We start from the raw sequence: 27,717 nt of genomic DNA on the forward strand, positions 1-27,717 counted from the left end.
GGTAATACAGGACTATGGAAGCAGCAGGCCCAGGGTCCGGGACTTGAGAAAGCTCCCAAGCCAGGCGATGCAGCACAGGCAGCGACCCCAGGGAGCAGGGCGCTAGGCGTGCGGGCAGTGCGTGGGCCGGAGCCTTCGCTGTGCGTGGGGCGTGGTGTGGCGGCGTGCGCGCACGCGCCAATCACAGGTGCCGCCAGAAGGGAGAGCGCCGAGAGGCCGGGGGAAGCGGCGGGGCGGGGCGGGCGCCCGGCTCCTCCAATCAGAGTGGCGCTCCGTCAAGACGTGAGGCTCTCCCGGGCCCCGAGCGCCAGTCGGCGGGCCCGGCTGGTGAGTGCGCGAGGGCAGGGGCGCGGGGGCGCGCGGGGGTGGGACTTCCTCAGGGCCCCGGAAGTGGGAGCTGTGTGTTCTCATGCGAACGGGAAGGAGCGTTGGGGATCCGGAGTCTCGAGGTTGAGATATTTTCGGGCCCGAAAGGGGAATCATCGGCCGCCGCCTCCGCCAGCCCGCGCCCGCCCTTCGTCCCTGCGTCCGGCCCGGCCCGGCCGCGCCGCCTCTTCCTGCCGTCTCCCTCCTCGGCCGTCCCCGCGTGTGTGGCGCGGCCGCCGGGCACCGGGACTGCGGCGAGGAGCTCGCGGGCGGCCGGTCGGGCGGGGCGGGCGGCGCTGACAGGTGAGCGGGGCCTCCTCTGGTCGTCGGCGGAGCGGCTCGGCCGGCCCCCGGCTTGCGCTCGGACCCGCGCCCCGCGCCCGCCTGTCACTGGGCCGCCATCTTCCCGGAGGGACGCGGCCCCGCGGCTGGCAGGGCAGGGCCCGGGGTCGGGGAGGGGGAGCCACCTACCCGTGTGGGGTCCGGGCCGGGGTCGGGGGGGAGTCGGGGTGAGTGTGTGTGAGCGTGTGGGTGTCGGTGTCGGGGACCCCGAGCTGGGGTCGGGGAGAAGCAGCAGGACCGAAAGGCCGGAGAAGGGGGGGAGGGAAGCAAGAGTTGGCAAGGCCAGGGGTTTGAGGGGACCGAATGGAGCCTGGAGGGAGGCCAGGCCCAGGAAGACCCTCCCCACCCCCACCCCGACTAGGGCCCGGGGTCCTGGCCGTGCCAGGGGGTCGCCCTCCGAGGCCCAGCCGGTGCAGCAGCCCGAGGACCAGGGGCTGGGGGCGCGGGCCGCGAGCGCCCCCAGGTCGGGCCAGCCGCGGGGACCCGCAGTGCGGCGGCGGGCCTCGCCCCCCTTGGCCCCGCCGGGGGTGCCCGGGCAGGGATAGGTCACTGGGGCAGCGCATTCCTTTAGAACCAGGAAGTTGGGGCTCTTGTTCAAGTGTGTATGCTTGGAATGCTCCCCTTTCCCTTTTTGCTGGGATTTGAATCGAGGCAGAGATCGGGAGCAGTCTCAAATTAAAAAAAAAAAAGTCCGTGTGAAGGTTTCCCGGTTGCCGGTCGCGGGCCTGGGGCACAGTGGCGGCTGAGTAGGCGGTCCGAAGCGTTTGGGCACCTGCTTGTCAGTGGTGTCCAGTCGGAACTTTTACAGCGTTATTCTGGCAGGCTCACTAGAGCAGCGCATAGGCTAAGGCGTTATTCACCCCCTTCGTGTTTTTGCAACTTTGGGTGATGTGATCTCACTCTCCCTTATCCTTTTAATGTCAAACGCCCTTAAATTTCGGCTGAGATGTAACTCGAGAAAATAACCTGTGGAAAACCGTCTCTGGCTGCAGCAGTCAGCCTTCGGCCGGCCTGTTTGCTGCTCTCGCTCAGTGTGTTCACGCTAGAAAACTCTGTATCTTGCTCCTGTTTCAGACTCTTACACTGGTAGCACCATAAGGTTACCGTGAAGTGGAAATGCGAAGTTTTGGATAACTGGGGGTGGGGGTAGGGAATGGTGTGATTTCCCTTGCCTGTGCCCTGCAGTTTGTGTCACCATGAAGTGTAATGGTTTTCAGCACACACGATAACAAAATAGTGACCCAAAGGTGAACGTTGTCACTTAAACATACGCTCTATTATTGCTTCTGGAAGTTTTTTTTTTTTTTCCTAAGAATGTTTAGCTGCACTCATTTTTGTGATGAGTATTTAAAATGCACTGGAAGATGGTGCTTAGTTGTAATTTGCGAAGACCGCAAGAGGGGAGGGTTGTGCTGCTCGTTTTATCTGTGGAGGGCAGGTAGCATATTCAATGTGCAGTGTCCATACTTCCCCCACCTGCCTAGCGTCCCCTGCTTTACAGTCAGGGTTATTTACAGAAATTGAAATGGTGTGGCTTTCCAGTTTTTCTCTGTGTTTAACATACAGAGACGCAGTTTTGTAATCAAGCTTCGCTGAGGTTTGCTTGAGTTACTCAAGTGCTCTCTGAAAGGCATCCCAGTAGCAAGTTGATTATTCGGCCGTAAATCTGATTTGTGTACTTCCTTTGAAACTAGTATTGGTTAGAAATAAATTTCACTCTGTATTTTGACAAGTTAATGAGTTGAGTTGACTTATTTACAGGAAAGGCAGGCGTATCATTGTATTCATGAGGGTTTAACCTGAGTTTTCTGATCGTGTGAAAGGAGGATGATGATGGTATTACCTTCTAGAACTGTTGTAACCGACCCTGAGGTGTGGCCTGGCTTTGCTAGTTTTACTATTTATGAGTTACAATGTTTAACATCCTACCTTGTATCATTTTAATTTATTAGCAGAGCTTTTTCTTATTTTTTCTTGATCACATGTATCTGGTCCCAGAGAAAATAAGTTGTGAGAATAATGAGTATTTGGAGACACGAGTTACTGTTTGAGGACTAATAAATAGATGATGATTAGGAATACAAAATTGCCTAATACTCATATTGTTGATGTAAGAAGAGAAGCAGACATGGTAGCAAATTTCAGTATAAATTTGAGTTTATTTGCTATTCCTTGAGATTGGTTTTTGAATTTAATTTTCGAGCATATGCAGAAAGTTTGACAAATACTTAAACTCTGTGGAAACAAATTACCTAGTCATTTGCTTTTTATGAAGTAATCTTCAAATATTGTAAAACATAATCTTAGAATGCTGAAGTGCAGTTAGGGGATCGGAAGGAATGGATTTGCCACAGCGTTTACAGTTTTGTAGTGAGAGTTACTAACCAAGAAGTAGCTCACCAGTTTGTTTTGCTGTTGCTGTAAGTCCTGCTGGCATTCACATTCTCCATCGAAGTAGTGGCAGCAAGGATTAGCATCCGGACCTTCCAGCTTTAGTGCTGAGTTGTGTTTGTGATGGTCTTTTGAAATTGTAAAAATGTGTAGAAATATAATTTGTTCTTAGTGTTATTGGTGTAAGTTTTAAAAGTGCTTTCGTGAGTACATGCTGTGCTCTGGTAGACTTCACATTTAAGGAAACTCTTTTCAGATTGGTAAGTGCATAAAGTTTGAGCAATATGGTTCTGTAATTTGTTTTGTAAAACTACCACTACTTTTTTTCTGGTAGGGAGAAGAAAAAACTTGCACACTGAAGTTGTAGTTATGGAAAATACATAGTTAAAAATGGCCACGGCTTACAGGGGTTTTCTTGTTTGTGCTCTGTTGCAGAGCCTGATTCATGTGAAGAGTTCGTATTGTTCTGGTAAATCTTACAGAGTTAAGTAAATGCTGCACCACCTCCTGAGAGGGTGCGACCAGGATGAAAGTTTGGTGCAATTTAAAATTTTTTCTCTGAATTATTATTTTTGGTTGCTATCTTTGGGACCACTGTATTTCTCCTGGTGATATCTTCATTAGAATAAAATTATTTTTGATTACAGTATGGAATTATGCAGTAGAAAGCCGTTTCAGTTCTCTTAAGAAGAGAGGGGAGATACATTCCAGCCTGGAAAAAAAATTTCCCTTAGCATTCTAATACTTTGTTTTTCTGGCATGTAAGTGTCTTCTTAAAAAACGGGGAACATTTTAATTCAGCTGCTGCTTTTCCTTTTCCTTGGCCCCTCCCACCTCATGCACAGGCCTTTTGTCCCTTTCAGTGCCTTTGAAACTCTGTCTTGTCACTTTTTTCTGCTGGATCTGTCACAATTCCTGCTTTATTCACAAGGATTTACACAGTTGATGCTGTGCATTTTATGTGTTCTGTCATCGTCCTGTTCTTTTTTGCGTGTCAGGCCTTTTGCACGTGCTGGTGAGACTTGTGCCATAGCATGCTTTCTGATAATGAAACTATCTCATACTTAACCGAAGCTTAAAAGCATGCTGTTCTGTTTTTTAGGGAGTACTTGATAATCAAGAACCTTTGAGACTGTCTGCAATGAAAATGATATTCATCAAGTTTGATGTATATAAATTCTGAAGTTACACTGTCATTCACACAAATCATTGTGCTCACATTATAGCCAGAAGCTACTATTGCTTGGCTCTTTTTAGACACTGATCAGGGTTACCTCATCCCCTATTGGAGTCCTTGGGTTCAAGTCCTGGCTCTCCTTCCCTGGGAGGCAGCAGGTAATGGTTGCAGTAGGTGGGCTCCTGCCAGCCCTGTGGCAGATCAGGATTGAGTTCCAGACTCTGGCATGCAGCCTGATCACTGTCTGTTGCAGGGATTTGAGGAGTGAACCAAAAGATGGAAGATATTTCTTTGCTTTATAAGCTGATTAATAAATTTAATTTTTAAAAGAGATTTATTTACTTTTACTGGAAAGGCAGATTTACACAGAGAAGGAGGGAAAGACCTTCCGTTTGCTAGTGTACATTCTCCAAGTGGCTGCAGTGGCCAGAGCTGAATGGATCTGAAGCCAGTAGCCTGGACTTTCATCCAGGTCTCCCATGCGGTGCAAGGTCCCAAGGCTTTGGGCTGTTCTCTGCTGTTTTCCCAGGCCACAAGCAGGGAGCTGGATGGGAAATGGAACAGCTGGCACATAAACCGGAGCCCATATGCGAAGCCGAACCTTGCAAGGCAAGTTTAGCCAACGAATCATCATGCTGGGCCCTAAACTTGTTTTTTTAGGAAAACAGACTGATGAGGACTGCCCAGGTCCTGACTCTAGCATACCGCACGACTGCCTGTTCTGCATCCTCATTGTCTGTCTACCATTCAGCTGAACGCTGCTCCTTACCCCTGTCTTTCTCCCACCCACAAATTTCCTCCTCCTCCTTAAATTTTAAAAACAGAGGCCTGGTGCAGTAGCCTAGTGGCTAAAGTCCTTGCCTTGGACGTGCTGGGATCCAATATAGTTGCTAGTTGCAATGCTGGCCTCCCCGCTTCCCATCAAGCTGTCTATTTGTGACCTGGGAGAACGGTCGAGACCGACCCAAGGCTTTGGGACCCTGCACCTGTGTGGGAGACATGGAAGAAACTCCTGGCTCCTGGCTTTGGATTGGTGCAGCTCTGGCTGTTGTGGTCGCTTGGGGAGTGAGTCATCGGACGAAAGCTCTTTTTGTCTCTCCTCCTCTCTGTATATCTGTCTTTCCAAGAAAAGTAAATAAATCTTAAAAGTTTAAAGCATTTTTACGTAGCTTCCAACCTGTTCTTAGAAGGACATTTCATAAGTTCTTCAGTAATCACCTTGATTGCTGAGGTTGTGCTGTAGTCTTCTTGGTTTTCCTGGCACTCTCTTTTTTTTTTTAATTGCAAATTCACATATGCAGAGAGGAGGAGAAGAGAGGAAGATCTTTCATCTGATGATTCTGTCCCTAGGCAGCCACAACGGCTGGAGCTGAGCCAATCCGAAGCCAGGAGCCTGGAGCTTCATCCAGGTCTCATACGCGGGTGCAGGGTCCCAAGGCCTTGGGTCGTCCTTGACTGCTTTCTCAGGCCACAAGCAGGGAGCTGGATGGGAAGTGGGGCCACCAGGATTAGAATTGGCTCCGGTACTGGATCCTGGTGCATTCAAGGCAAGGACTTCAGCCGCTGTGCTATCATGCTGGGCCTACTCTGTACCTTCAACTTGTCTAGCACAAAATTAAGTTCCGTTTTGGTGAGATCCTGCTTTTTATGTTTTTAAGTTCTTTGCTCATGGCAGGACCTAGTACACTGTAGATGTTTAGTAAAATTAGATCAGCTACAGAGAGAAAAGAATGCCTAAAAATATCTGCCACTGCAGTTTTAGAGAAATTGTTTGCTCATCATGTATGACTATTTGCATGTTTCTGTTAGCATAAATGAGAGTCTTGGAAATGTTGGAAAGTTTCTTTTAGTGCATAAAAGTTGTGTTTACACAGTTTAAAAAGAGATTTATTTATTTGAAAAGTAGAGTTACAGGGAGACAGAAAGAGAAAGGTATCAAGCTTCATCTGCTGCTTCATTCCCCAGTGGCAGCAGTTGCCAGATCTGGGCTAGTCCAAAGCCAGGAGCTTCTTCCAGGTGTCCTACATGGACATAGGGACCCAAACACTTGGACCAACCTCTGCTGCTTTCCCAGGCGCATTAGCAGGGAGATGGATTGGAAGTGGAGCAATTGGGACTTGAGCCAGCGTGTATGGGATGCTGGTGCTGCAGGGGACTGCTTTACCACTATACCATGGTTCTGCCTTATATTGTCACAATTTTGCCTGATTTTTTTTTGTAACTGCATACAGTGGTTTTTTTTTTTTTAAAGATTTATTTACTTTTTATTGGGAAGTCAGATATAGAGAGGAGAAGAGACAAAGAGAGGAAGATCTTCCATCCGATGATTCACTCCCTAAGTGACCGCAATGGCCGGTGCTGCACCAGTCCCAAGCCAGGAGACAGGAACTTCTTCTAGGTTTCCCACGCGGGTGCAGGGTCCCAAAGCTTTGGGCCGTCCTCGACTGCTTACCCAGGCCAGAAGCAGGGAGCTGGATGGGAAGCGGGCCTGCCAGGATTAGAACTGGCTCCCATATGAGATCCCGGATGTGCAAGGTGAGGACTTAAACCACTGTGCTATCACGCTGGGCTAACTGCATACAGTGTTAACTGAACCAGACCAGTCACAATATTAAAAAAAGGTTTTCTTCAGTGGAGTGTTCCATTTTTTAACAGAATTCCTCTTTTTCTTTTTTTTTTTTTTTGGTAAGATTTGTTTATTTTTATTGGAATGTCAGATACACAGAGAGGAAGATCTTCCATCTGTTCATTCATTCCCCAAGTGGCAGCAGTGGCCAGAGCTGAGTTTATCTGAAGCCAGGAGCGTAGAGCTTCTTCCGGGTCTCCCACACAGGTGCAGGGTCCCAAGCCTTGGGCTGTCTTTGAATGCTTTCCCAGGCCACAATCAGGGAGCTGGATGGGAAGAGGGGCTGCTGGGACATGAACTGGCGCCCATATGGGATTCCTGTACATTCAGGGTGAGAACTACACAGCTGCTAGGTTACCACGCTGGGCCCCAGAATTCCCTCTTTGCACCAAGTCCTGATAGGAGAGAGAAGACTCAGGCAGGAGTTTCTACCTGGTTGGACATTACAAGCACAAAGATGAAAGAACTTTTCTGAAAGACATGGTCTAGGAGGAATTAGGAAAGTGCCTGGTTGTGTTTCAGATCATATTCCACTCTCATTTGGGCTCTGCTGTTTCCTCAGCTTCATGCTTTGTGTGGTCCTGTTGCTGTAGAGTTATCCATAGCTTTTCCTGTGCCATGCTTTCCTTATTTTCCGCCTTTGCCCTATTTTTCTACCTTTCATGTTATAACATAGTACACTATGTTTTTTAAGATTTATTTTATTTTTATTGCAAATTCAGATATCCAGAAAGGAGAGAGAAGAGGATCTTCCATCCGCTGACTCACTCCGAAAGTAATCATAATGGCCGGTGCTGAGCCAATCTGAAGCTAGGAGCCAGGAGCCTCTTCTGGGTCTCCCCCGCGGGTGCAGGATCCCAAGTCTTTGGGCTGTCCACAACTGCTTTCTCAGGCCACAAGCAGGGAGCTTTATGGGAAGCGGGGCTGCTGGGATTAGAACTGGTGCCCATGTGGGATCCTGGTGCGTGCCAGGCAAGGACTTTAGCCACTAGGCTACTGTGCCGGGCCCCATAGTATGTGTAGTCTGCCTTGTGTTTGGTTGCAAGCACAGGTTGGGGATTTTGTTTCTTTTTTTTCATTGATAAGGCTGTGAACGTTTTAGACTAGTACTTGGATACTTAATAGTCACCAAATATTGAATGAATAAATCCTAGGCCTGGAACGATGAGCAGAGGTGATAAATTGTCCTTTGTTTTGGAGCTTATTGTCCATTGAGGCAGGTAGAGAGTCTCATACTAAAATAGTCAAGTTCAGTGTGCTGGGAAGTCAGAGACCTGAAGAAGCAGGGTGGCCTTTTGCCAGAGGCTCTGAGTGGAAGGGTTAAGCTGGGGTGAGAGAATGGTTTTGTTATCCGAGAGAGTGGCATGTGCTGATGTGGGAAGGAACAAACCTCTTATTTCTGGTTTTTACTGTTTGGTGTTTGAAAAAATAGCCTGCTTAGAACCGCTTTAATTTGTATTACACATAGTCATGTATGTTTTTAAAATACCCTTTAAAATAGTTTAAAAACATGCCTTGAATCTGCAAGCATTTGTTTATTTTTTTACTTGCTGGCATTTGTTAAAAGTATTTGTTTTAGATTTTATTAAAACACTAATCAGCAAATTCATGTTTCGGAACATCTCAGTATGGGAGCGCTGTGTTTACACATTTCCAAGGGTTGGTTGGTTGTCAGTACTCAAAGGGCTCAAAAACCTTTAAGAGTACACTTAGAGTCTTTATGGACTTTTAAGCCTGCACACCCAGAAAGATAAAAACATTTTCTTGTGTGTTCTTAGTGCTATTTTGGGAATCGTGTAGTGTGTTTCTGGAGTACTGCACATGTGGAAGCTTGATGTGAAAGTGTCTTTTGCCTGCATGATTTCACTGTCATACGCCTCAGTGGTTCCTGTGTGTATCTCTAGTGATAGTTGTTATCAGGATAGATGCTAGTTTAGGTTGCTCTTCAGCAAATCACTTGGATCACAGACCCTTGTGCAAGTGCGTAACTGCTGAATCAGTTTGTTTCTTCATAACTGTCTAGGGAGGGGAAGGGCCGTGTGTGAAGGTCTGTGCTGTGCAGTTGCCCTGTGTGTACTTCCTGCAGCTGCCCACAGCTTTCTCTACTTCTTTGTATATATTGATGAAATTCATCTCAAATAATTTATCCTTCAGGACTTAGTACAGGAGAATAAAGCCTAAACAAAAAAAGACTTGGAAAATAAAATAGGAGTGTCAAGTAAAACTGTGGAAACATTTAGATATGTAGAATTTTTAGGAAATTCTCTGTGACCTGGCACAGTTCCAGTTAATAGTAAACTACTTTTCTGGAGAATGCTGTGAGATTGTATATCAGCATACATTTTGGTTTCTTTTTTTTTTTTTTTTAAGATTTATTCATTTTTATTACAAAGCCAGATATACAGAGAGTAAGAGAGACTAAGAGGAAGATCTGTTCGATGATTCACTCCCCAGGGTTTTGCAACAGCTAGAGCTAAGCCCATCTGAAGCCAGGAGCCAGGAGCGTCTTCTAGGTCTCCCATGCAGATGCAGGGTCCCAAGCCTTTGGGCTGTCCTCGACTGCTTTCCCAGGCCACAAGCAGGGAACTGGATGGGAAGCAGGTCTGCTGGGATTAGAACTGGTGCCCATATGGAATCCTGCAAGATGAGGACTTTAGCCACTGAACTACTACACTGAGTCCATAGGGTATGTGTGTTTCAGTTTTATTTATTTGATAGGCAGAGTGACACATACATCCCCACAGAGATTCGGGACACACAGAAATCTTCCATCTGCTGCTTTAGTTCTCAAAGGGCCACAACAGCTGGGCTTGGAGAAGGCTGCTGCTGGGCATCTGGAGCTCCGTCTGGGTCCCCCGTGTGGGTAGCAGGGATCCAAGCACCTGAGCCACTCTGCCACCTCCCAGACACCTTAGCAGGAGCTGGATTGCAGAGGAGCAGCTGGGACTTTGTGTTGCAGAATGCAGCTTAATGCAGTGAGCCACAATGGCAATCCCTGAAAGCGTGTTTCACTGTCATTTTGGGAATTTTAGTGGACTGCTATTTTATATAGTGCTAATAGATAGTAAGGGTTTGTTTTTTAGGTTTTTTGTTTGTTTTTGTTTGAAATTTAAGGCAGAGAGAGAGAGGAACAGACAATGAGAAATATAACATCCATGGGTTCACTCCCCAAATGCTCCCCAAATAGCTGGGTGCCAGGTGGGTAGTGGACTGAAACTTGAGCCAGAGGTTTACTGTGAGCCCTCCTGGCTCTCGATTTGCTATTCTCAAGTATGTCTTGCTGATTTTAACCACAGAGAGCCTTCAGTTGCAGTAAGTCCCACCCTCAGCCACATACCTAGTATTCAGAGAACTGGGAACCTGTGTTTTTCTGTTTATCCTTCAAAACGCCTACTTTACTGTTTGGGAAACAAACCTGGCAACTGTTTGCCTTACACCATCTGAAACAGGAACAAGAAAAAATGGGATGTTTCTTGTTTTTAGCCCATTGCAGATAGTACCCAACTCTTGGAATGATAACCCTGTAATCATGCTGTGTATTTGAGGGCTTCATTCAGGTATCAGTATAAAGTGTATGCTTCTAAGTATAAAAGGATGCAGGCTTTACCCAGAAAGTTTTTTGTTTTATGTTTTTTTTAAGATTTATTAATTTTTATTTTAAGGGCAGAAGAGAGAAGTTGGAGACAGATTTTTCAATCCGTTGATTTACTGCCCAATTGGCTACAGTGGCTGGAACTGGGCCTGTCTTAAGGCATGACCCTGGATTTCTCCTGGATTCCTATGTGGGTGCAGGGTTCAAGGACTGGGGACATCCTCTGCTACTTTTGCAGGCAACCAACAGGGCGCTGGATAAGAAGTAGAGCAGCTGAGACTTGAAATGGCATGCATATGGGATGTTGGCACTGCAAGTGTGGGATTAACATGCTACACCAATGCTCCATCCCCAGACACTACAGTGAAAATGTCATGAACATATTCCACACTACAAGGTTGATACAAATTCTTGCCTTGCTTTTTTTTTCTTGCCTTGCTTTAATAATGCAAAGTTATCGGAGCTGATTGAAATTTTAAATGGCTGATTTAAATTTTAACTGACTGTGTTAGTTTACTTGGAAATTTTATTGTGATGAGGACTGGCACATTGGCTCAATTGGCTGATCCTCACTTCCAAGTGCCAGCATCCCATATAGGTGCCAGTTTGAGTCCAGGCTGCTTTGCTTCTAGTTCAGCTCCCTACTTGTGGTCTGGGAAAGCAGAGGAGGATGGTCCAATACCATGGGAGACCTGGGGGGAGGTTCCTGGCTTTGTTTTTTTTTTTTTTAAGGATTTATTTATTTTTATTGGAAAGGTGGATATACAGAGAGGAGGAGAGACAAAGAAGAAGATCTTCCGTCCGATGGTTCACTCCCCAAGTGAGCGGATCTGCGCTCCAGATCCGAAACCAGGAGCTCTTCCAGATCTCCCATCTGGGTGCAGGGTCCCAAGGCTTTGGGCCCTCCTCGATTACTTTCCCAGGCCACAAGCAGGGAGCTGGATGGGAAGCAGGGCCGTCGGGATTAGAACCGGCAACTGTATGGGATCCGGCTGTGTGCAAGGCGAGGACCTTAACCAGTATGCTATTGCACCGGGCTGGTTCCTGGCTTTGGATTGGCTCAGCTCTGGTCGTTGTGGCCAACGGTTGGAAGATCTTTGCCTCTCCTCTCAATAGATCTGCCTTTCCAAAAAAAAAAAAAAAAAAATCTTAAAAAAAAAAAAAGCTTTATTGTGACTCAGGCACATTGTGTGTTGGGAGGGACATATAATCTCAAGTGGCCTGAGTTGTAATCTAGCTTTATATACAAATTAGAGGTTGTATTATGTCTTGGATATATATTCTTGGGAATATTAGACCAAAATTAAAGGTTTTTAATTAATGATTTTGGGATTTGAAATATGTTTATTCTAATTGTCAGTTTTGAGACCAGCAGAGTAGTGTAGTAGGCTAAGCTTCTACGGTAATGTCAGCATCTGTATGGGTGCTGGTTCTTTTTTTTTTTTTTAAAGATTTCTTTATTTTTATTACAAAGTCAGATATACTGAGAGGAGGAGAGACAGAGAGGAGGATCTTCCGTCCAATGATTCACTCCCCATTGAGCGCAATGGCCAGTGCTACGCCGATCCGAAGCCAGGAACTAAGAACCTCTTCTGGGTCTCCCACATGGATGCAGGGTCCCAAAGCTTTGGGCTGCCCTCGACTGCTTTCCCAGGCCACAAGCAGGGAGCTGGATGGGAAGTGGGGCTGCCGGGATTAGAACCAGGGCCCATATGGGAATCCGGAGCGTTCAAGGCGAGGACCCCAGCCGCTAGGCCACGCTGCTGGGCCGTAGCACTTTTAATTTAACTATGTTTGGATCCTTTATTGCCTTTTTCCCCTGCTAACTCTTCACTTGGAATGTCAGCAGCAGAGACTTTTACTTGAAATTATTTCACTTTTTGTTTTATGTTTTAAGTGCTAGGGAACTCTTTTTACATTTGTTGTCATAAAAGAAGAAATTATTAAACATGAGTTTAATGGAATTTTGCTCTTAGCGTACTATGTATGGTGAATAATGGTGAGCAGGGTAGACATATTCCTGCCCTACCGGTAATGAAACTTTCTGAAAAGTATTTTAGGGACCAAGAGCTGGCATTGTGACATGGCAGGAAAAATCACTGCCTGCAAGACTGGTATCTGTTATGGGTGACACTTCATGGCTTAGCTGCTCCTCTTCCATCCACCTCCTTGGTAAAGCCTGGGAAAGCAGCAAAAGATGGCCTTGCCACCGGCTTTGGGGACTTGAATGAAGCTCCTGTCCTGGCTTTAGCCTGGCTCAGTGCTGGCCATTGCAACCATTTGGGGGAGTGAGTTAGTGAGTGACGGATCAATCTCTCTGTCTTCAGTTTCTCCCTCTTTTTCTATAACTTTAACTTTCAAAAAATCATTTAGAAGAATATTTAAGAGGCCAGTGTTGAGTGTTAATGAACTAATTTCCATCTGTAATGCTATCATTTATGTCAAAAGGATGGCTTGAGTGCTGGCTGTCCAGCCCCTTGCTCAGCCCCCTGCTATGCTGTTTTGCTTGGAAAGGCACAGAGGGTGGCCCAGTGCTTGGGCCTCTGCCACTGGATTAGGAGGCCTGGATGGAGTTCCAGGATCTTGGCTTTGTTCTAACCCACCCCTGGCTGAGATGACCCTTGAAAGAATCAGCTAAAAATGAGATTTGCTTTCTCCCACCCTCAATTGCCTTTCAAATAAATAAATAAATAAAAAGTTTTAACAGAATTTGAGTGTCAGAGTGAGAGAAGTACCATGTGTATCAGCTTACCTCCCCAATTCTTGTGAAGTCAGTTCTGGAACACAATCCAGGTCTCCCCTGTAGGTGGTAGGAACCCACTTACTTAAGTCATCACTGCTACCTTTCAGGAATCTGAGATCAGGAGTGTGAGGCAGGCATCAAATTCAGGCTTGCTGTCATGGCATGCAGGCATCTTTTTTTTAAAAAAATTTATTTGTTATTATTTTTTGTTTGTTTGCGTGCAAGCATCTTAACCAGCCTCTTGGTGAGCACTTGTCCCTGGGAAACTTTTTTTTGGAGGGAAGATTTGTTTATTAGTCTGAGAGAAAGATTAGATAAATCTTTCATCTGCAGGCTACAATGGCCAGACCAAAGCCAGGAACTTCACCCAAATCCCCCTCTCCCCCGTGTGGATGCAGGGGCCAGGCATATGGACCATCCTGTACTGCTTTCTGAGCTGCATTAGCAGGGGAGTTGTATTAGAAGTAAAAAGTACAGGGCAGGTATCTTAGATGGCTGCTTAGCATGCTACGCTACAAAGCTGCTCCCCCCTCCCAACAAAATTTTGAATTGAAAAGATTATGATAATTTGATGTGCAATATTCCTGAATATAAAAGGGTTTGTGAGCACAGAGAACACCCAGTTCAGAATTGTGAGGTTGTGGGGAGTAACATCTCAGTAGCTATGTTTCTTTTTTTTTTTTTTTTTTCTTTTTTTCCACTTGCTGTTGAGTGCAGGATGTCAGAAGGTTTTAGCTGAGAGATGATTAGATGATAAGTCTTCAGTGGAGTTTGGAGAAATGAGAAGAAGGAAGATAATTCAGTTCAAAGGTGGTTATCTGTTGATAATCACACCTGTGGACTACTGACTGATGGTTACTAGCCGAAGTTCATTGGTGACATCAAGCTCTTACAGAGGGTCACATAGGTTAAGGGAGGAGGCTTTGATGAGTTTATATATCAACAGCCAGGAGCTTACTTGAAATTATGGGAGTTCCCATGAGCCTGTCTGTGGAACTCATCAATTGTTTCCACACCCTTGCTGGAAGTATCTCTTTTTGTTTTGTATATCCAGTCAGTTGTCCTTCTATAAATGATATCCAATGAAGTTGTCTTCCTATAGCTGTCAGTGTTTTGTTGTAAATGAAAGTGATTGAGAATGGCTTTTTAAAACTGATTTATGGGAGTTTATGATTATAGAAAGGTTCGCTAGACATTAGCTTATGTACTTGGATTGGAATTCAGCACACAGTTGTGACCAAAAACAGTGAAAAACTGAGAGCTAACTCCCAATGGGGCAGTGTGGTAAAAACTCCTTCATTATATGGTCCTTGAGTCAGCCACCAGATTAGATACGTTGTTCCTGTGAAAGCTGGGATAGCTATGGATTGGTCAGAGTTGGGGCTGTTAGACTTCTGTTGGCTGTGTGTCCTTTGCTGCTGTCAGTTGGTTGTATGTTTAACCAGACCAGTTTGCTTCAAAGGTCAGTTGCATCCATCGATACAGTTATATAAACCAATGTTGAATAGGTCAGAGTAGATAGAAGAGAGCTTTTGAATTCTCTCATCACAAGAGATAACAAGTGTCTGAGATGGTAAGTAACCTAATAAAAAAAAGTGCAAAAGAAATTATTCATAGGGCAGCTTCACAGTATCTCAGAATGAACGAAAATTGTTGAATTAGGTAAGTGGAAGGAAAGACACGAGACTGGGAAACGATCACTCCAGAGCATTGCGCCTTTCAGATTATTTTTCAGTTAGTTCAGTTACACTTCAAAGAAATAAACTAGAAATCTTTTGCATTATGATTGTGGCTTGTGGGACAAAGTAGCAAAACATCTAGTTGAGTAGAGGAAAAGCCCAAGTGAAGAAACACGGTTAAATATTCTTGTATTCACTTTCGTAGTGATGATTTAAGGCACTGTGTTTTCTTCCAGTTGCATAGCGCTAGGGAGCTTTTGCTTTTCCATTTCTTTCTTTGTTGTTTGTTTGTTTTTTAGCTTTTGCTTTTCTTAATGCTTAGGAAGAACATTCGACGGAGGTAGGGAAAAGTGTGGCTAAGGAAACCGAAGAACCGGAAAGGTCTTCTGGGTCTCATAGGGGTCCTTTTGTGATTGTATTTGTTCTGACTTCTGTTGCTAAAAGTGTAAGCTTATATCACTACATTTGTCAGTGTTTTTTTGTTTTTAAATGTAAATGAGAGAAGATTTTTGTGGAAAAAGTAATCTTAGGAAAATGACCATATACTCAGAATTTAAAAATAATATTACAGACCTCCAGTAATTAAAGCTGCATAGTATTGGCGTAAAATCAGATCTGTAAATCAGTGCAATAGCCTAGAGGCCATAGAAGAAAGCAAACACATGTGCAGTGAGCTGACGTTTGACAGGGATGCTAAGAACATGTGCCGGAAAAAGGGTGAACTTTTCAATAAACAGTGCTGCGTGAACTGGATGTTAACATGGAGAAAAATGAAGCAGGACTTGGGTATGTTTCACAGTTCACAGAAGTCAACTCAAGATAAATTTAGACCTAAGTGTTAAGACCAGAAACTGAGAAACATCTAGATAAAAACAGGGGAAATGGTAGCAGACGTTGGAATGGGTGAGATGTTATTTTAGGTGAATCCCCATATTACAGGAAACAAAAGCAAAAGCAGATAAATGGAACATTATTAAACTAAGAAGCTTCTGCACAGCAAAGGAACCAACCAACAAAACTGAAGAAATAACTATAGGCCAGGAGGAAGTATAGCGTATTTATCTGACAAGGAATTCATAAGCAGAAAATACAGACAAACAACTCAATAGCACAAATCCCTAATGAAAACTTAGTGGGGCTGACATTCAGGTGTGGTGAGTGAAGCCCCACCTGCACTCCTGTATGGGTGCTGATTTGAGTCCTGATTGCTTTGCTTCCCATCCAGCCCCCTGCCAGTGGCCTGGGAAATGCAGTGGAGATGGCCCACGTGAGTGTTGAGCCTCTGCTACGCATGTGGGAGACCTGGCTGGAGTTCCTGGCTCTTGGCTTTGGCCTGTCCAGCCCCAGTTGTTGCAGTCATCTGGGGAATAAAAAACAAAACAAAACAAAACAAAACAAAAAAACATGTTTAACTTTACTAATTATCAGGGAAGTTCAAGTATGACCTCACTCCAGTTGGATGGGCTACTATTTTTCTTAAAGTGTGTGTGTATATATACATATATACATATATGTATATATATGTGTATATATATGTATATATATGTATATATATACACACACACACATATATGTGTATATGTATATACACACACACAGGAAGATCTTCCATCCGTTGATTCACTCCCCAAGCAGCCACAATGGCTGGAGCTGAGCCAATCCAAAGCCAGGAACCTGGAGCCCCTTCCGGGTCTCCCATGGCTTCCGGGTCTTCCAAGGCTTTGGGCCGTCCTTGACTGCCTTCCCAGGTCACAAGCAGGGAGCTGGATGGGAAGCTGGCTGCCGGGATTAGAACCATTGTCCATATGGGATTCTGGCATGTGTGATGCAAGGACTTTAGCTACTAGACAACTGCACTGGGCCTCAGAATTAAAAATCTTACATCCTCTGGTTTACTGCCCAAGTGGCTTGAATGGTTGGAGTGCAGCTAATCCGAAGCCAGGAACCAAGAGCTTCTTCCAAGCTTCTGAGTCTCCCTCTTATTTACAGGGTCCCAAGGCTTCGGGCCGTCCTCTGCTGATTTCCCAGGCCACAGGCAGGGAACTGGAAGGGAAGTGAGCATCTGGGACACGAACTGGCACCCATATGACATCCTGGCAGCTGGACGGCTGTGTGGAACCCTGGATAGACTATTAAACAGACAAGGATCACGGAGATTTGCAATGATATGCTGAAAAGAGAACCTTTACATATGTTTTTTGCAATTATAAGTCAGTACAGTCATTGTTGAAAAGTTTTGAAGTTCTTTAAAAAGCTACAGATAGAGGGCCCGGCGGCGTGGCCTAGCGGCTTAAGTCCTCGCCTTGAACGCCCCGGGATCCCCTATGGGCGCTGGTTCTAATCCCGGCAGCTCCACTTCCCATCCAGCTCCCTGCTTGTGGCCTGGGAAAGCAGTCGAGGACGGCCCAATGCATTGGGACCCTGCACCCACGTGGGAGACCCGGAAGAGGTTCCAGGTTCCCGGCATCGGCCCGTTGCAGCTCACTTGGATCATCGGACGGAAGATCTTCCTCTCTGTCTCTCCTCCTCTCTGTATATCTGGCTGTAATAAAAAAATGAATAAATCTTTAAAAAAAAAAAAGAAGTCAGTCGGCATATAACTTTAAAAAAAAAAAAGCTACAGATAGAACTGTCGTATTTTTCAGCAAGCCCACTAGTGGGTAAATACCCAAGGGAAATGAAATCAGTCTGTGGTAGAGTTACCTGGTCTCAGGTGTATTTGCAATTGTGAAGAAATGAGAACAACCTCAGAATCTATTTGCTGTTGAATGCATTAGGAAAATATTGTTTATATATATATATATATATAATAGAATACTACACTGCCTTAAAAAGGGTGAAACTTTGTAGTGTGCAATAGCAACTGGAGCTCAGGTTAGCTGAAATAAATCAAGTACTGAAAGATATGTACTGTGTGGACTCCTCTATGAAATCTTTAAAAGAAAGTGTTATTCCGTAGAAATTAAAAGTATAATCATGGTTAGCAGAAGCTAGGTAGGAAAGGGGGCAAGGAAATAGAGGGGTTGATTAACAGGTACTAGATTACAGCTGGATAGGAGGAAGAGGTTCTGGGATTCTGTCGGATAACTGTACCTATAGAAAATGCTAATTTATTTATTCAAAAGCTAGGAGATAGTATTTTGGAGGGTTTTTTTTTTTTTTTTTTTTTTTTTTTTAACTTAAGCTCTATTTGAATGGAGAGCAACACATGGAGAGAAGGAAAATCTTCTGTTTGCCAGCTCACTCCCCAAATGTCTGCATTGGCCATGTCCCGGTCATGCCGAAGCCTGGAGCTCAGAGCTCTGTTTAGGTCTTCTCCTTGGGTTACCAGGGGCCAAGTTCTTGGGCTACTCCTTAGCAGGGAGCTGAATTTGAAGCAGAGCGCTATGGCTAGACCTGGTACTCTGGTATGAGATGCAGGCATTGCAGCTCTCTGTGCTATAGTATATTGAATGTTTTCATCCTGATGAAATATTAAAGTTTGAGGAGATTAATTGAATTTTACTGTGTGTGTGTGCAAACATCACCCAGTGGCCTATAAATATGTACTCATATGCATCTGTTAAAAGCGTTTTTACTGAACAAAAGTCAAATCCAAAATGGAATTTGCAAAGATGTGTCATGAAAGAAGGTAAAAATAAAATATGAAAGACACTGGATCAGTACTGTGCTTTGTGCAAAGGGTAGTATTGCATATGAGTTCTCAAAAATGCTTTTTTCCCTCTGCTCTGGACCCTAGATACATTTGCCACCGACAAAGTCAGTGGATAGCCAAGTGAACAAAGTGCATCAATAAGCAGCAGGAGACATCTCGGATACGTTAGCAACACATGAGTAGACTGGAGTAACTAGGACTTGGCGATGGTAGAAATGAGAGGACATGATATGCAGGGAATAGTTCATTGGACTTCTAGCACAGTGTGCTGCTGAGTTAGGTATAGCAAATCTGGCACGTCTGGCACAACATAGAAAGTAATTTTTTTTTTTTTTAATTGGAAAGGCAGATTTTTCAGAAAGGAGAGACAAATATATCTTCCATCCACTGGTTCACTCCCCAAGTGGCTTGAATGTCTGGAGTGGAGCTGATTGGAAACCAGGAGCCAGGAGGTTTTTCCGAGTCTCGCATGCGGTTGCAGGGTCCCAAGGCTTTGAGTCATCCTCAACTGCCTTCCCAGGGCCACAAGCAGGGAGCTGGATGGAAAGTGGAGCTGCCGGGATTAGAACCAGCGCCCATAGGGGATCCCGGGGCGTTCAAGGCGAGGACCTTAGCCACCAGGCCACGCTGCCGGGCCCCGAAATGTTGTTTCGACAGCTCTCTTTCCTGCTCTTGTTGAGGTACTAGAGATCCTCTGGTACATTAGAGGAGCCAGTGGTCTTTTGTGTGTATCAGGGCATTTTCATCTTTGCACAGGAGATGGCAGCAGAGTTGGCCCAGCCTTACAACATGTGCTCCAAAGCAGGATCACTTCCTGAGTATGGGACTTGGGTGGGGAGGAGGAATCCTATTAGGCCAGTCCACCAATCTGGTTCTTTGATGTGCATATGAGTGCAGTGATTCAACCCACTCTGCAATACAGCTCCCATGTGTACGATCAGGTGCTACAGCCTACTAGGGGAGACCCCTAAGAACCCCTAACAGACCTTTCATTCATTCATTGAGTTTTTGAGTTAGGGAGAGACATTTTGACATTTTCCATCCACTTGTTCACTTCGCACTCAAATGGCCATAATGGACAGGAGTGGACCAGGCAGAAGCCAGAGCGTGGAACTCTGGGTCTCCTATGTGTGGGTGTAGAAGCCGAAGGACTTGGGCTAGCTACTGCTAATTTTTTAGGAGCGTTAATAGGGAGCTGGATTGGAAGTGGAGCAACCAGGACTCAACCGGAACCCTTATGGGATGCCAGAGTTGCAGGCAGCAGCCTAACCCAGTGTACCACAGTGCTAGCCCCAGGAATTTTCTTCTTTTCTTCTTCTTTTTTTAATTTGTATTTTCCATTTTCAGTTTTGTAGGTATAGGGTTTTCCCTTTTGCTCCATTTCTCCTTCCCCTTCTCCCCTCCCTATTGTTCCCTGCATTCTGCAACAATATAGTCCTTGAGTTGTAGTCTTTTAAGCACAGCATTTTGCTCTTTACGCGGTTCATGACATTTTAGGTGTAAGCAATGACAGAATCTAGTAATTTTTTCCAAGGTACATTTAATAGGTATCATTTCTTTTGGATGTGTTCCCAGAAGTGAGATTGGTGGGTCATACAATAGATCAGGCTTTAGTTGCTTGAGCACTCTCCATACTGACTTCCATAATTGGACCCAGGGATTTGATATCTTTTTGAAAGTAACTTTTTTTGTTGAATGTTAATTAGGTTAGATGAAGTAAATATGCTGCATTATATAAACAAAGGTTCCAGATTTGGGAAATAGCTTTTTCTTGCAGTGTTCAGTGTATAACCAAGGGGGAAATTAGTCAGGATGACATCCTGAGGAGATAATCCTAAAAAAATGAGTTTTTGCAATTTCTGATTTTATGATCTCTTTAGCAGAGTGTAGTATAAAAGTTATATTTTCTCATTGCTGACTTTTTCAATACAAGTGCAGTGTACTCAAAGATGAAAAAACAAACAATCTATTCTCAGTAGAGTGGTTGTTTAATTATACGTTTAGATCTGGCACCCAGCATTGGCGTACTCATAACCAGATGCTGTCTTTAAAATATTTATTTATTTATTCATTTATTATCATTTTGTGATACAGTTTCATAGGCTCCTGGGATTTCCCTTATCCCCTCCCCGATCCACTCCCCCAACCTAGTTCCTTCTCTATCATTACTGAAGTATAGTTCTTCATACACAGTCATATATCCATCATTGTGGGCATGGACAATGGCAGAGTCCAGCATCCTATTGTCAAGATATCGTAAACTGTTTCATTGTAAGTACATCTTTATCTGGAATTAGAGATGCATACTACATTGTATCCTCACATCTGGATATGTTGTCTGCATTTCACAGTTACTGTACATTCCCTTAAATGAAAAGCCACAAAACAAAATCAGCAAGAGGAAGAAAAAAGAAATTAACAACACCATGCAGTTAAATTACATGCTACTGAATGACTAATGTGTCGCTGAAGAAATGAAAATCAAGAATCTTCTTGAAGAAAATGGTGCTATTATATGATCTATGAGTCATTGAAGAATTTAATGAGAAGAAAGTGTTTTTGAAGAGATGAAACTGACAAAAACAAAAAAGTCGAAATCTATGAGAGATAGTTTCTGCTGATTTTTGGTGAAATGTGTCTCTTGTAGGCAACAAATAGATGGGTTTTGTTTTTTAATCCAGCCTTCTACTCTATCACGTTTGATTGAGCTTAAATCATTTACATTCGGGGTTGATAAGAATAGCTGGTAATTTGGTCCTGTCAATTTAGGAATGGGTTGTTCATTGATTTAGCCTTCTGTTATCATTTTACTGGGATGTTCTTCACATTTGCCTTTGGTTTTGGTAGGTGCTATTCCTCTTCTCTGTCAAGAGAACATCTTGAAGTATCATTTGTAGGGCAGGTTTGTTAGAAGCATATTCTTTTAATTTTTCTTTACTGTGGAAGAAGTTTATTTCATTTGCAAAGACAAAAGAAAGCTTTGCTGGATATGTTATCCTGGGCTGACAATTTTTTCTTTTAGAACCTGGAATATGTCACTCCATTCTCTTCTTGCCTGTAGAGTTTCCTGTGAGAGATCTCCTGTGAGTTTAATGGGCATTCCTTTATATGTCAGTTGATTTTTTTCACGTGCACTTTTTTTTTTAAAGATTTATTTATTTTTATTACAAAGTCAGATATACAGAGAGGAGGAGAGACAGAGAGGAAGATCTTCCGTCCGATGATTCACTCCCCAAGTGACCGCAACGGCCGGTGTGCGCCGATCCGAAGCCGGGAACCAGGAACCTCTTCCGGGTCTCCCACATGGGTGCAGGGTCCCAAAGCTTTGGGCCATCCTCAACTGCTTTCCCAGGCCACAAGCAGGGAACTGGGTGGGAAGTGGAGCTGCCGGGATTAGAACCAGCGCCCATATGGGATCCCGGGGTGTTCAAGGAGAGGACTTTAGTCGCTAGGCCACGCTGCTGGGCCCTCACGTGCACTTTTAAGGATCTTTTCCTTATGTTCGATTGAAGAGCACCTGATGGTCATGTGTCTTGGTGAAGATCGTTTTTAATCAAGCCTGTTGGGAGTTCTGTGCCCCTCCTGGATGTTGTTTCCCAATTCTCTAGATTAGGAAAATTTCTCCTTATTATTTCATTAAATATATTTGTAAAGCCAGTTTCTCTTTCTGCACCTTCTGGGACTCCAATAACTTTTGTATTTGGCCTTTTAATAGTGCCTTTCAATTCTCGAATACTTTTTTTTGCCTGATCCAGCTTTTTGTTTGTTTCCCCTGATGACAGGAAATATCTTCCAATTCTGAGATTCTTTTTTTCTGCTTGCTTGCTATTTTGAAGACTCCCCACTGTACTTTTAATTTGCTCTACTGTGTTCTTAATTTCTGATATATCAGCCTTGATTTGCTTTATTGGTGCTATTGCTTGTGTAAACTATTCCTTAAATTCTTTGAATTCTTGTATGTGCTTCTCATTGTTGATCAGAAGCTTTAAAATGAGTTTTCTGAATTCTGTGTCCGCCATTTTCTTGATGTCTTCCTCAGTTAACTCTGAGGCTGGCATAGGGTTTTGCTGCTTTGCAGGGGAGTCTTCAGTAGTATTCCTTTTGCCTGTGTGTCTTCTTTTGCTCTTGGTCGTTGTACTTCTGGTTAGCAGAGTCTTCTCCTTGGGGCAGGTTTCTAAGCTGTGTCACCCACAGGTCTACAATGTGATTTTACTTATTGCAGTTGGTACCCAGCTCTTTGTTTGCAGCCAATTTCGCCATTCCCTCCAGCGAGTTCCAGGTCTGGGTTTTTATGTTACATTTCCACCATGGTCTCCACAGCCACAGCTCCTGGATCACCACTCTCCACCTCCTGTTCTGTCGTGCTGGGGCTGCATTGTTGTCTCTGCAACCTTTTTCCCACTTCTGGTTGCAGCAGGTCCCAGGATTAGGGAGACACTAGGTGTCCTATATATAGCTAGGTTGTTGGTGGTGCTGATCTTGGCGGAACCTGTTGGACATTAGGTCTGGTGCCACACGGACCCATATGATGCCGTAGTTGGTATTATTTTCCTGCAGGACCAGTGCAGTCCACTGAGCTCAGTGAGTTCTTGCAAGCTCAGCACATGCGCAGCTCACTGTTGTCCTTGCAGTCTTAAAGTTTTTCCACACTGTACAAAATGGTGCGTGATGTGCTACTACTAGAGTTTTTGATCTGCTAGCTGTTAGGTCTGAGGGCTAACCAGACCTGTCTTGGGTGGAACCTGTAGAATGCCACATTGCTGCCATTTGCTGAGTCAGAAAACAGTTCACTCCCAGCTCAGCGTATGCTCAGTCCTTTCCCTTGCCTTTGCCTCCTAGGCTAAATGGTGCCCAATTTGGCTATAGGAGGCTGACTGGGCTGTGAAATCCACCCTGTTCTCGCACTGCCTGTCTGGAATCTGCTGTGCTGTCTCTGCTCCTAATCAAATCAAACAGACCAGCAGGACGGGCAATTCTTTGTCTGGGTTCACCTCCCAAGCTCCCAGTGAAAGTCCCTTCCCACCTGGTTGCTGGTGGAATTCTGGCTGCTGGTGTATTTCAGATTGCCATTAGCTGAATGCCGCTGGAGTATCAGCCACTGCAACATCACACTGTTGTTTTCGTTGCTTTCCTGTGTCTGTCAGTCTCCAGGTACCCCTCTGCTGTTGTTCTGTCCTCTCCTATTTCTTGGAATGTTTCCTCTCTGCTTCATCTTGATCAAATGTTTCTCTGTTTAAATGTGTCCTTACCCTATTCTGCCATCTTGATTCTCCCATAAGACTGATTTTTAAAACTTCCTTCTATGAAAGTACATTGCGCTTATATAAATGTATATATGAATAAATGTATACACATACACATATACATACACATCTTATATCTTTTGGACTTAAACCTAGAAATGGAGTTGCTGGTTCATGCAGTGGTTCCATTTTTAATTTTTTGAAATATTTCTATTTTTATTTTATTTGAAAAAGAACCAGTTTGAAAGAGATATTTTATTTATTTGTTCTTTCCTCAAAAGCCTACAGTAGCCGAGACCAAACCAGCCTGAAGCAGAACTCCATCTTGATTTTCCATGTTGTGTAACAGGGACCCTAGTAATTTGGATATCACCTGTTACATCCCAGAGTACATATCATTAGGAAAGTGGATCAGAAACAGTGTAACTAGGGCTCAAGCACTCTGACATAGTAGATAAAAATGCCACCTGTAATTCCAGCATCACACGTGGGCACCAGTTCATACCATGATTGATCTACTTTGCAGTTCAGCTCCCTGCTAATGGCTTGGAAAAACACAGAAGAGGTACAAGTGCCTAGTCCCTGCCATCCATACGGGAGACCCAGTGAAGCTCCTCACTTCTACCTGGTCTATCTCTCTGATGTCACCATTTGCAGACTCAGCCATGACCACTTGGGGACTCAACCACCAGATTAAGTTTCCTTTATTGTCTGTTTAATGCCTCTGCTTTTTTCCCAGGCTATATGCGGGGAGCTGGATTGAAAGTACAGCAGCTGGGACCTGAACCATCGCCCATATGGGATGCTATTAACCTGATAGGTGACTGTTCTGGCACCTTTAATTAACAACAAAACAAAAACATGAATTTGTGGGACTCGACACTGTAGTCTAGTAGGTAAAGTCCTCACTTTGCATGCGCCAGGCTCCCATATGGGCACTGCTTCATGTCCTGGATGCTCCACTTCCATCCAGCTCCCTGTTTGTGGCCTGGGAAAACAGTTGGGGATGGCCCAAAGTCTTGGAACTCTTCACCCACTTGGGACACCAGAAGAAGCTTCTGGCTCCTGGCTTCGAATCAGCTCAGCTCCAGCCATTGCAGCCACTTGGGGAGTGACCCATTGGATTGCAGATCTTTGTCTCTTTCTCCATGTAAATCTGACTTTCTAATAAAAATACATAAATGTTTTAAAAAAAGCATTAATTTCTGGGTGTAAGTTGGTTTGTATTTTCACAATGTCACTACTTCTAAATTGATGTGAGGAAGAAAATATTTTTGATGACGTATCACTTCCTGATGAATAAGATGTTCCCGGTGGGTAGATTTCTTTAAGCTACTTTGAATCTAGTGTTGTGAGGGAGGAGTATGTTGTGGAACAGCAGGTGAAGCAGCTGATTTTGATGCTGGCATCATATCAGAGGATTGCTGATTGGAGTCCTGGCTACTCCTCTTTCAATCCAACTTCTTGCTAATGCCTGGGAAGTTTCAGACAATTGCCCCATTCTTCTCTATTGCTCTTTCAAATAAAATAAAATAAATATTAATTTTAAGAATCAGTTGAAATTATGCCCTGCAAACGACCTATTTATCGTTTTTGCTTTTACAGCATCCTGAAGTTAGCATTCAACTTCTCCCAGTGGAGCCCATGACTTCTGATCAGGACACTAAAGTTGTGGCTGAACCGCAAGCGCAGCGAGTGCAGGAGTGCAAGGACAGCTCTCATCTGGTGAGTGCCATTGGGAGTGACGGCTGAGGTCCGTTTCTCTTCTCTTTGTGATGAAGAAGTCTACAGTGGACTTAGCGTGAAAATCAGTAAGTAACGCTAGAGTATGTTAGAATCTGCATTTAGATGTTTATCCCATCTCTAATGTTCATGGATGAGAACCGTTTAGTAAAAGATTATTAAGAAAAAAGTATGCACAATTATTTAGTGATTTTTTTTTTTTTTTTTTTTTTTTTTTTTTTGAGACAAACAGCAGACACTTATTACCGAAGTATAAATTAGAGGTAGGAGAGGGTGGAGGTGGACAGAGCTAAGCCGTCACATTTTGGGCACCTGCCCTCTCTCTGGAGATCCTCATCCAGGCACTCTTTTGCACTCGGCCCGCCTTGGACTGCAGGTAAAAGGAGCCGCCACAGACTTATCATTCACATTGAACAGGTGCTGGAAGTTCTTCTGGATCTCCTCAGGGCTCAGCTTGGAAATGTTAAGAATCTGCTGGGCCTCCTGCAGGCTGAGACCCAAGAGGCTGGAAGTGGCTGCAGACTGGTGGCCGTCACGGCCCTGGGCGTCAGCTGCAGCCCGACTGGACTTTTGCCGCAGGGCCGGGACAAAGGCCTTTCCTACCACCTGCACACCCATCACAATGGTCTGGGCCAGGTACTCGGCCTTGGCAGCCAGGACTCTTGAGGGCACCAGCTCCGGCTTCCCGGCTCTGTGTCAAAGGCTGAATGCCAGTAATAAGTCTTAAATGACACAGGAGTCTGCAGAAACAGAAGTCTGTAGGGGAGTTTCAAGTGTATGCTGAGTGTGTTACAGAAGTGGAAAGCTGTTAAGATGTGATTTGACAAAAGGGTTATGAGCTTAGGAAAATAAATTGAGAGTTCTGCAAAGTCTGTTCGGAGTTTTTTTTTTCTAGGTAACTTTTTTCCTCATTCTTTTCCTCATTGAGACCATGAGGAATTTGACTTAAGTGAGCTATACCAGGTTTACATTTTTTGTCATAAGAATGCATTTTCTCAGCAGGTTTGGTTTTGCTTGAAGATACAGCTATGTCTTCTTGATGTTACAGTGATGTGTTTTTGGTTTTCTCATTTTTACAGATGAATGGTCCTATATCTCAAACCACTTCGCAAACAAGTTCCATCCCAGCTTTGAGTCAGGTAATGAATCCCCAAGATTAATCAGTTTGCTTTGTCATATAACTGTGGCTGTCAGAAGTTTCCTTATGAAGTGTTTGTTGCAGAACAAAATGGTTGTAGTAGATAATCACTTCTACTTAGTGTGATGTGATCCTTATATCCTTTTACTTGCATATAGTATTTTCTTTGTTGATTTACTACAATTTCTTTGACTATCTGATTCTAGCAAGCAAAAAAGGCCCATTTTATTTGAAAGGCAGATTTATAAAGAGAGAAGGAGAAACAGGAAGAGATTTTCTGTCCTTAGGCTCACTCCCCACATGACTGCAGTGGTTGGAGCTGGCCAGTGTGAAGCAAAGAGTGGAACTTCTGGGCCTCCCACATGCATTCAGGGTCCCAAAGACAGTGATTTCTGCTGATTTTCCATCAACAAGGAGCTGACTCACAATACGGGATACCACCACCATATGTGGAGGCTTAACCTACTACATCATGGTACCAGCCACCCGCTAGCTGTTTGATTTCAAGGCATTTAAATTATTTATCTTTTTTCTGTTTCTATAAATGTAATTGCTGTGAATGTTCTGACTAGCAGTATTCAGAGTATACCTAATGGGTGTGAACAGAAAGGTATTCTTTATAGGTTTCTAAAAAATATAAAAAAGTAGGGTGACTAAATATTTATAGTTTTTATGGTTGGTAAGGGAATACATTTAGTAGTGTTTATGGAACTAGTCTTTTTAAGATTTAGTCTGTCTGGGCCCAGCGGCGTGGCCTAGCGGCTGAAGTCCTCGCCTTGAACGCCCCGGGATCCCATATGGGCGCTGGTTCTAATCCCGGCAGCTCCACTTCCCATCCAGCTCCCTGCTTGTGGCCCTGGGAAAGCAGTCGAGGACGGCCCAATGCTTTGGGACCCTGCACCCGTGTGGGAGACCTGGAAGAGGTTCCTGGTTCCCGGCTTCAGATCGGCACAGCACCGGCCGTTGCGGCTCACTTGGGGAGTGAATCATTGGACGGAAGATCTTCCTCTCTGTCTCTCCTT

General features: G+C 44.4%; 1 protein-coding gene across 1 annotated transcript in view; it reads left to right on the forward strand.

Annotated features, from left to right (window-relative positions):
- The first annotated feature begins 391 nt into the window (after positions 1–391).
- The window catches only part of LARP4B (La ribonucleoprotein 4B), a 97,701-nt gene continuing 70,375 nt past the window's right edge, over positions 392–27,717 (forward strand). The window contains exons 1-3 of the mRNA XM_058669546.1: positions 392–669; positions 25,420–25,539; positions 26,637–26,696. Of these exons, the coding sequence (XP_058525529.1) occupies positions 25,459–25,539; positions 26,637–26,696 (141 nt within the window). The 5' untranslated portion in view covers positions 392–669; positions 25,420–25,458. The remainder of the gene's footprint in view (positions 670–25,419; positions 25,540–26,636; positions 26,697–27,717) is intronic.

The sequence above is a fragment of the Ochotona princeps genome, chromosome 10, assembly GCF_030435755.1.
Source record: "Ochotona princeps isolate mOchPri1 chromosome 10, mOchPri1.hap1, whole genome shotgun sequence".
In the NCBI taxonomy this organism is placed as follows: Eukaryota; Metazoa; Chordata; class Mammalia; order Lagomorpha; family Ochotonidae; genus Ochotona; species Ochotona princeps.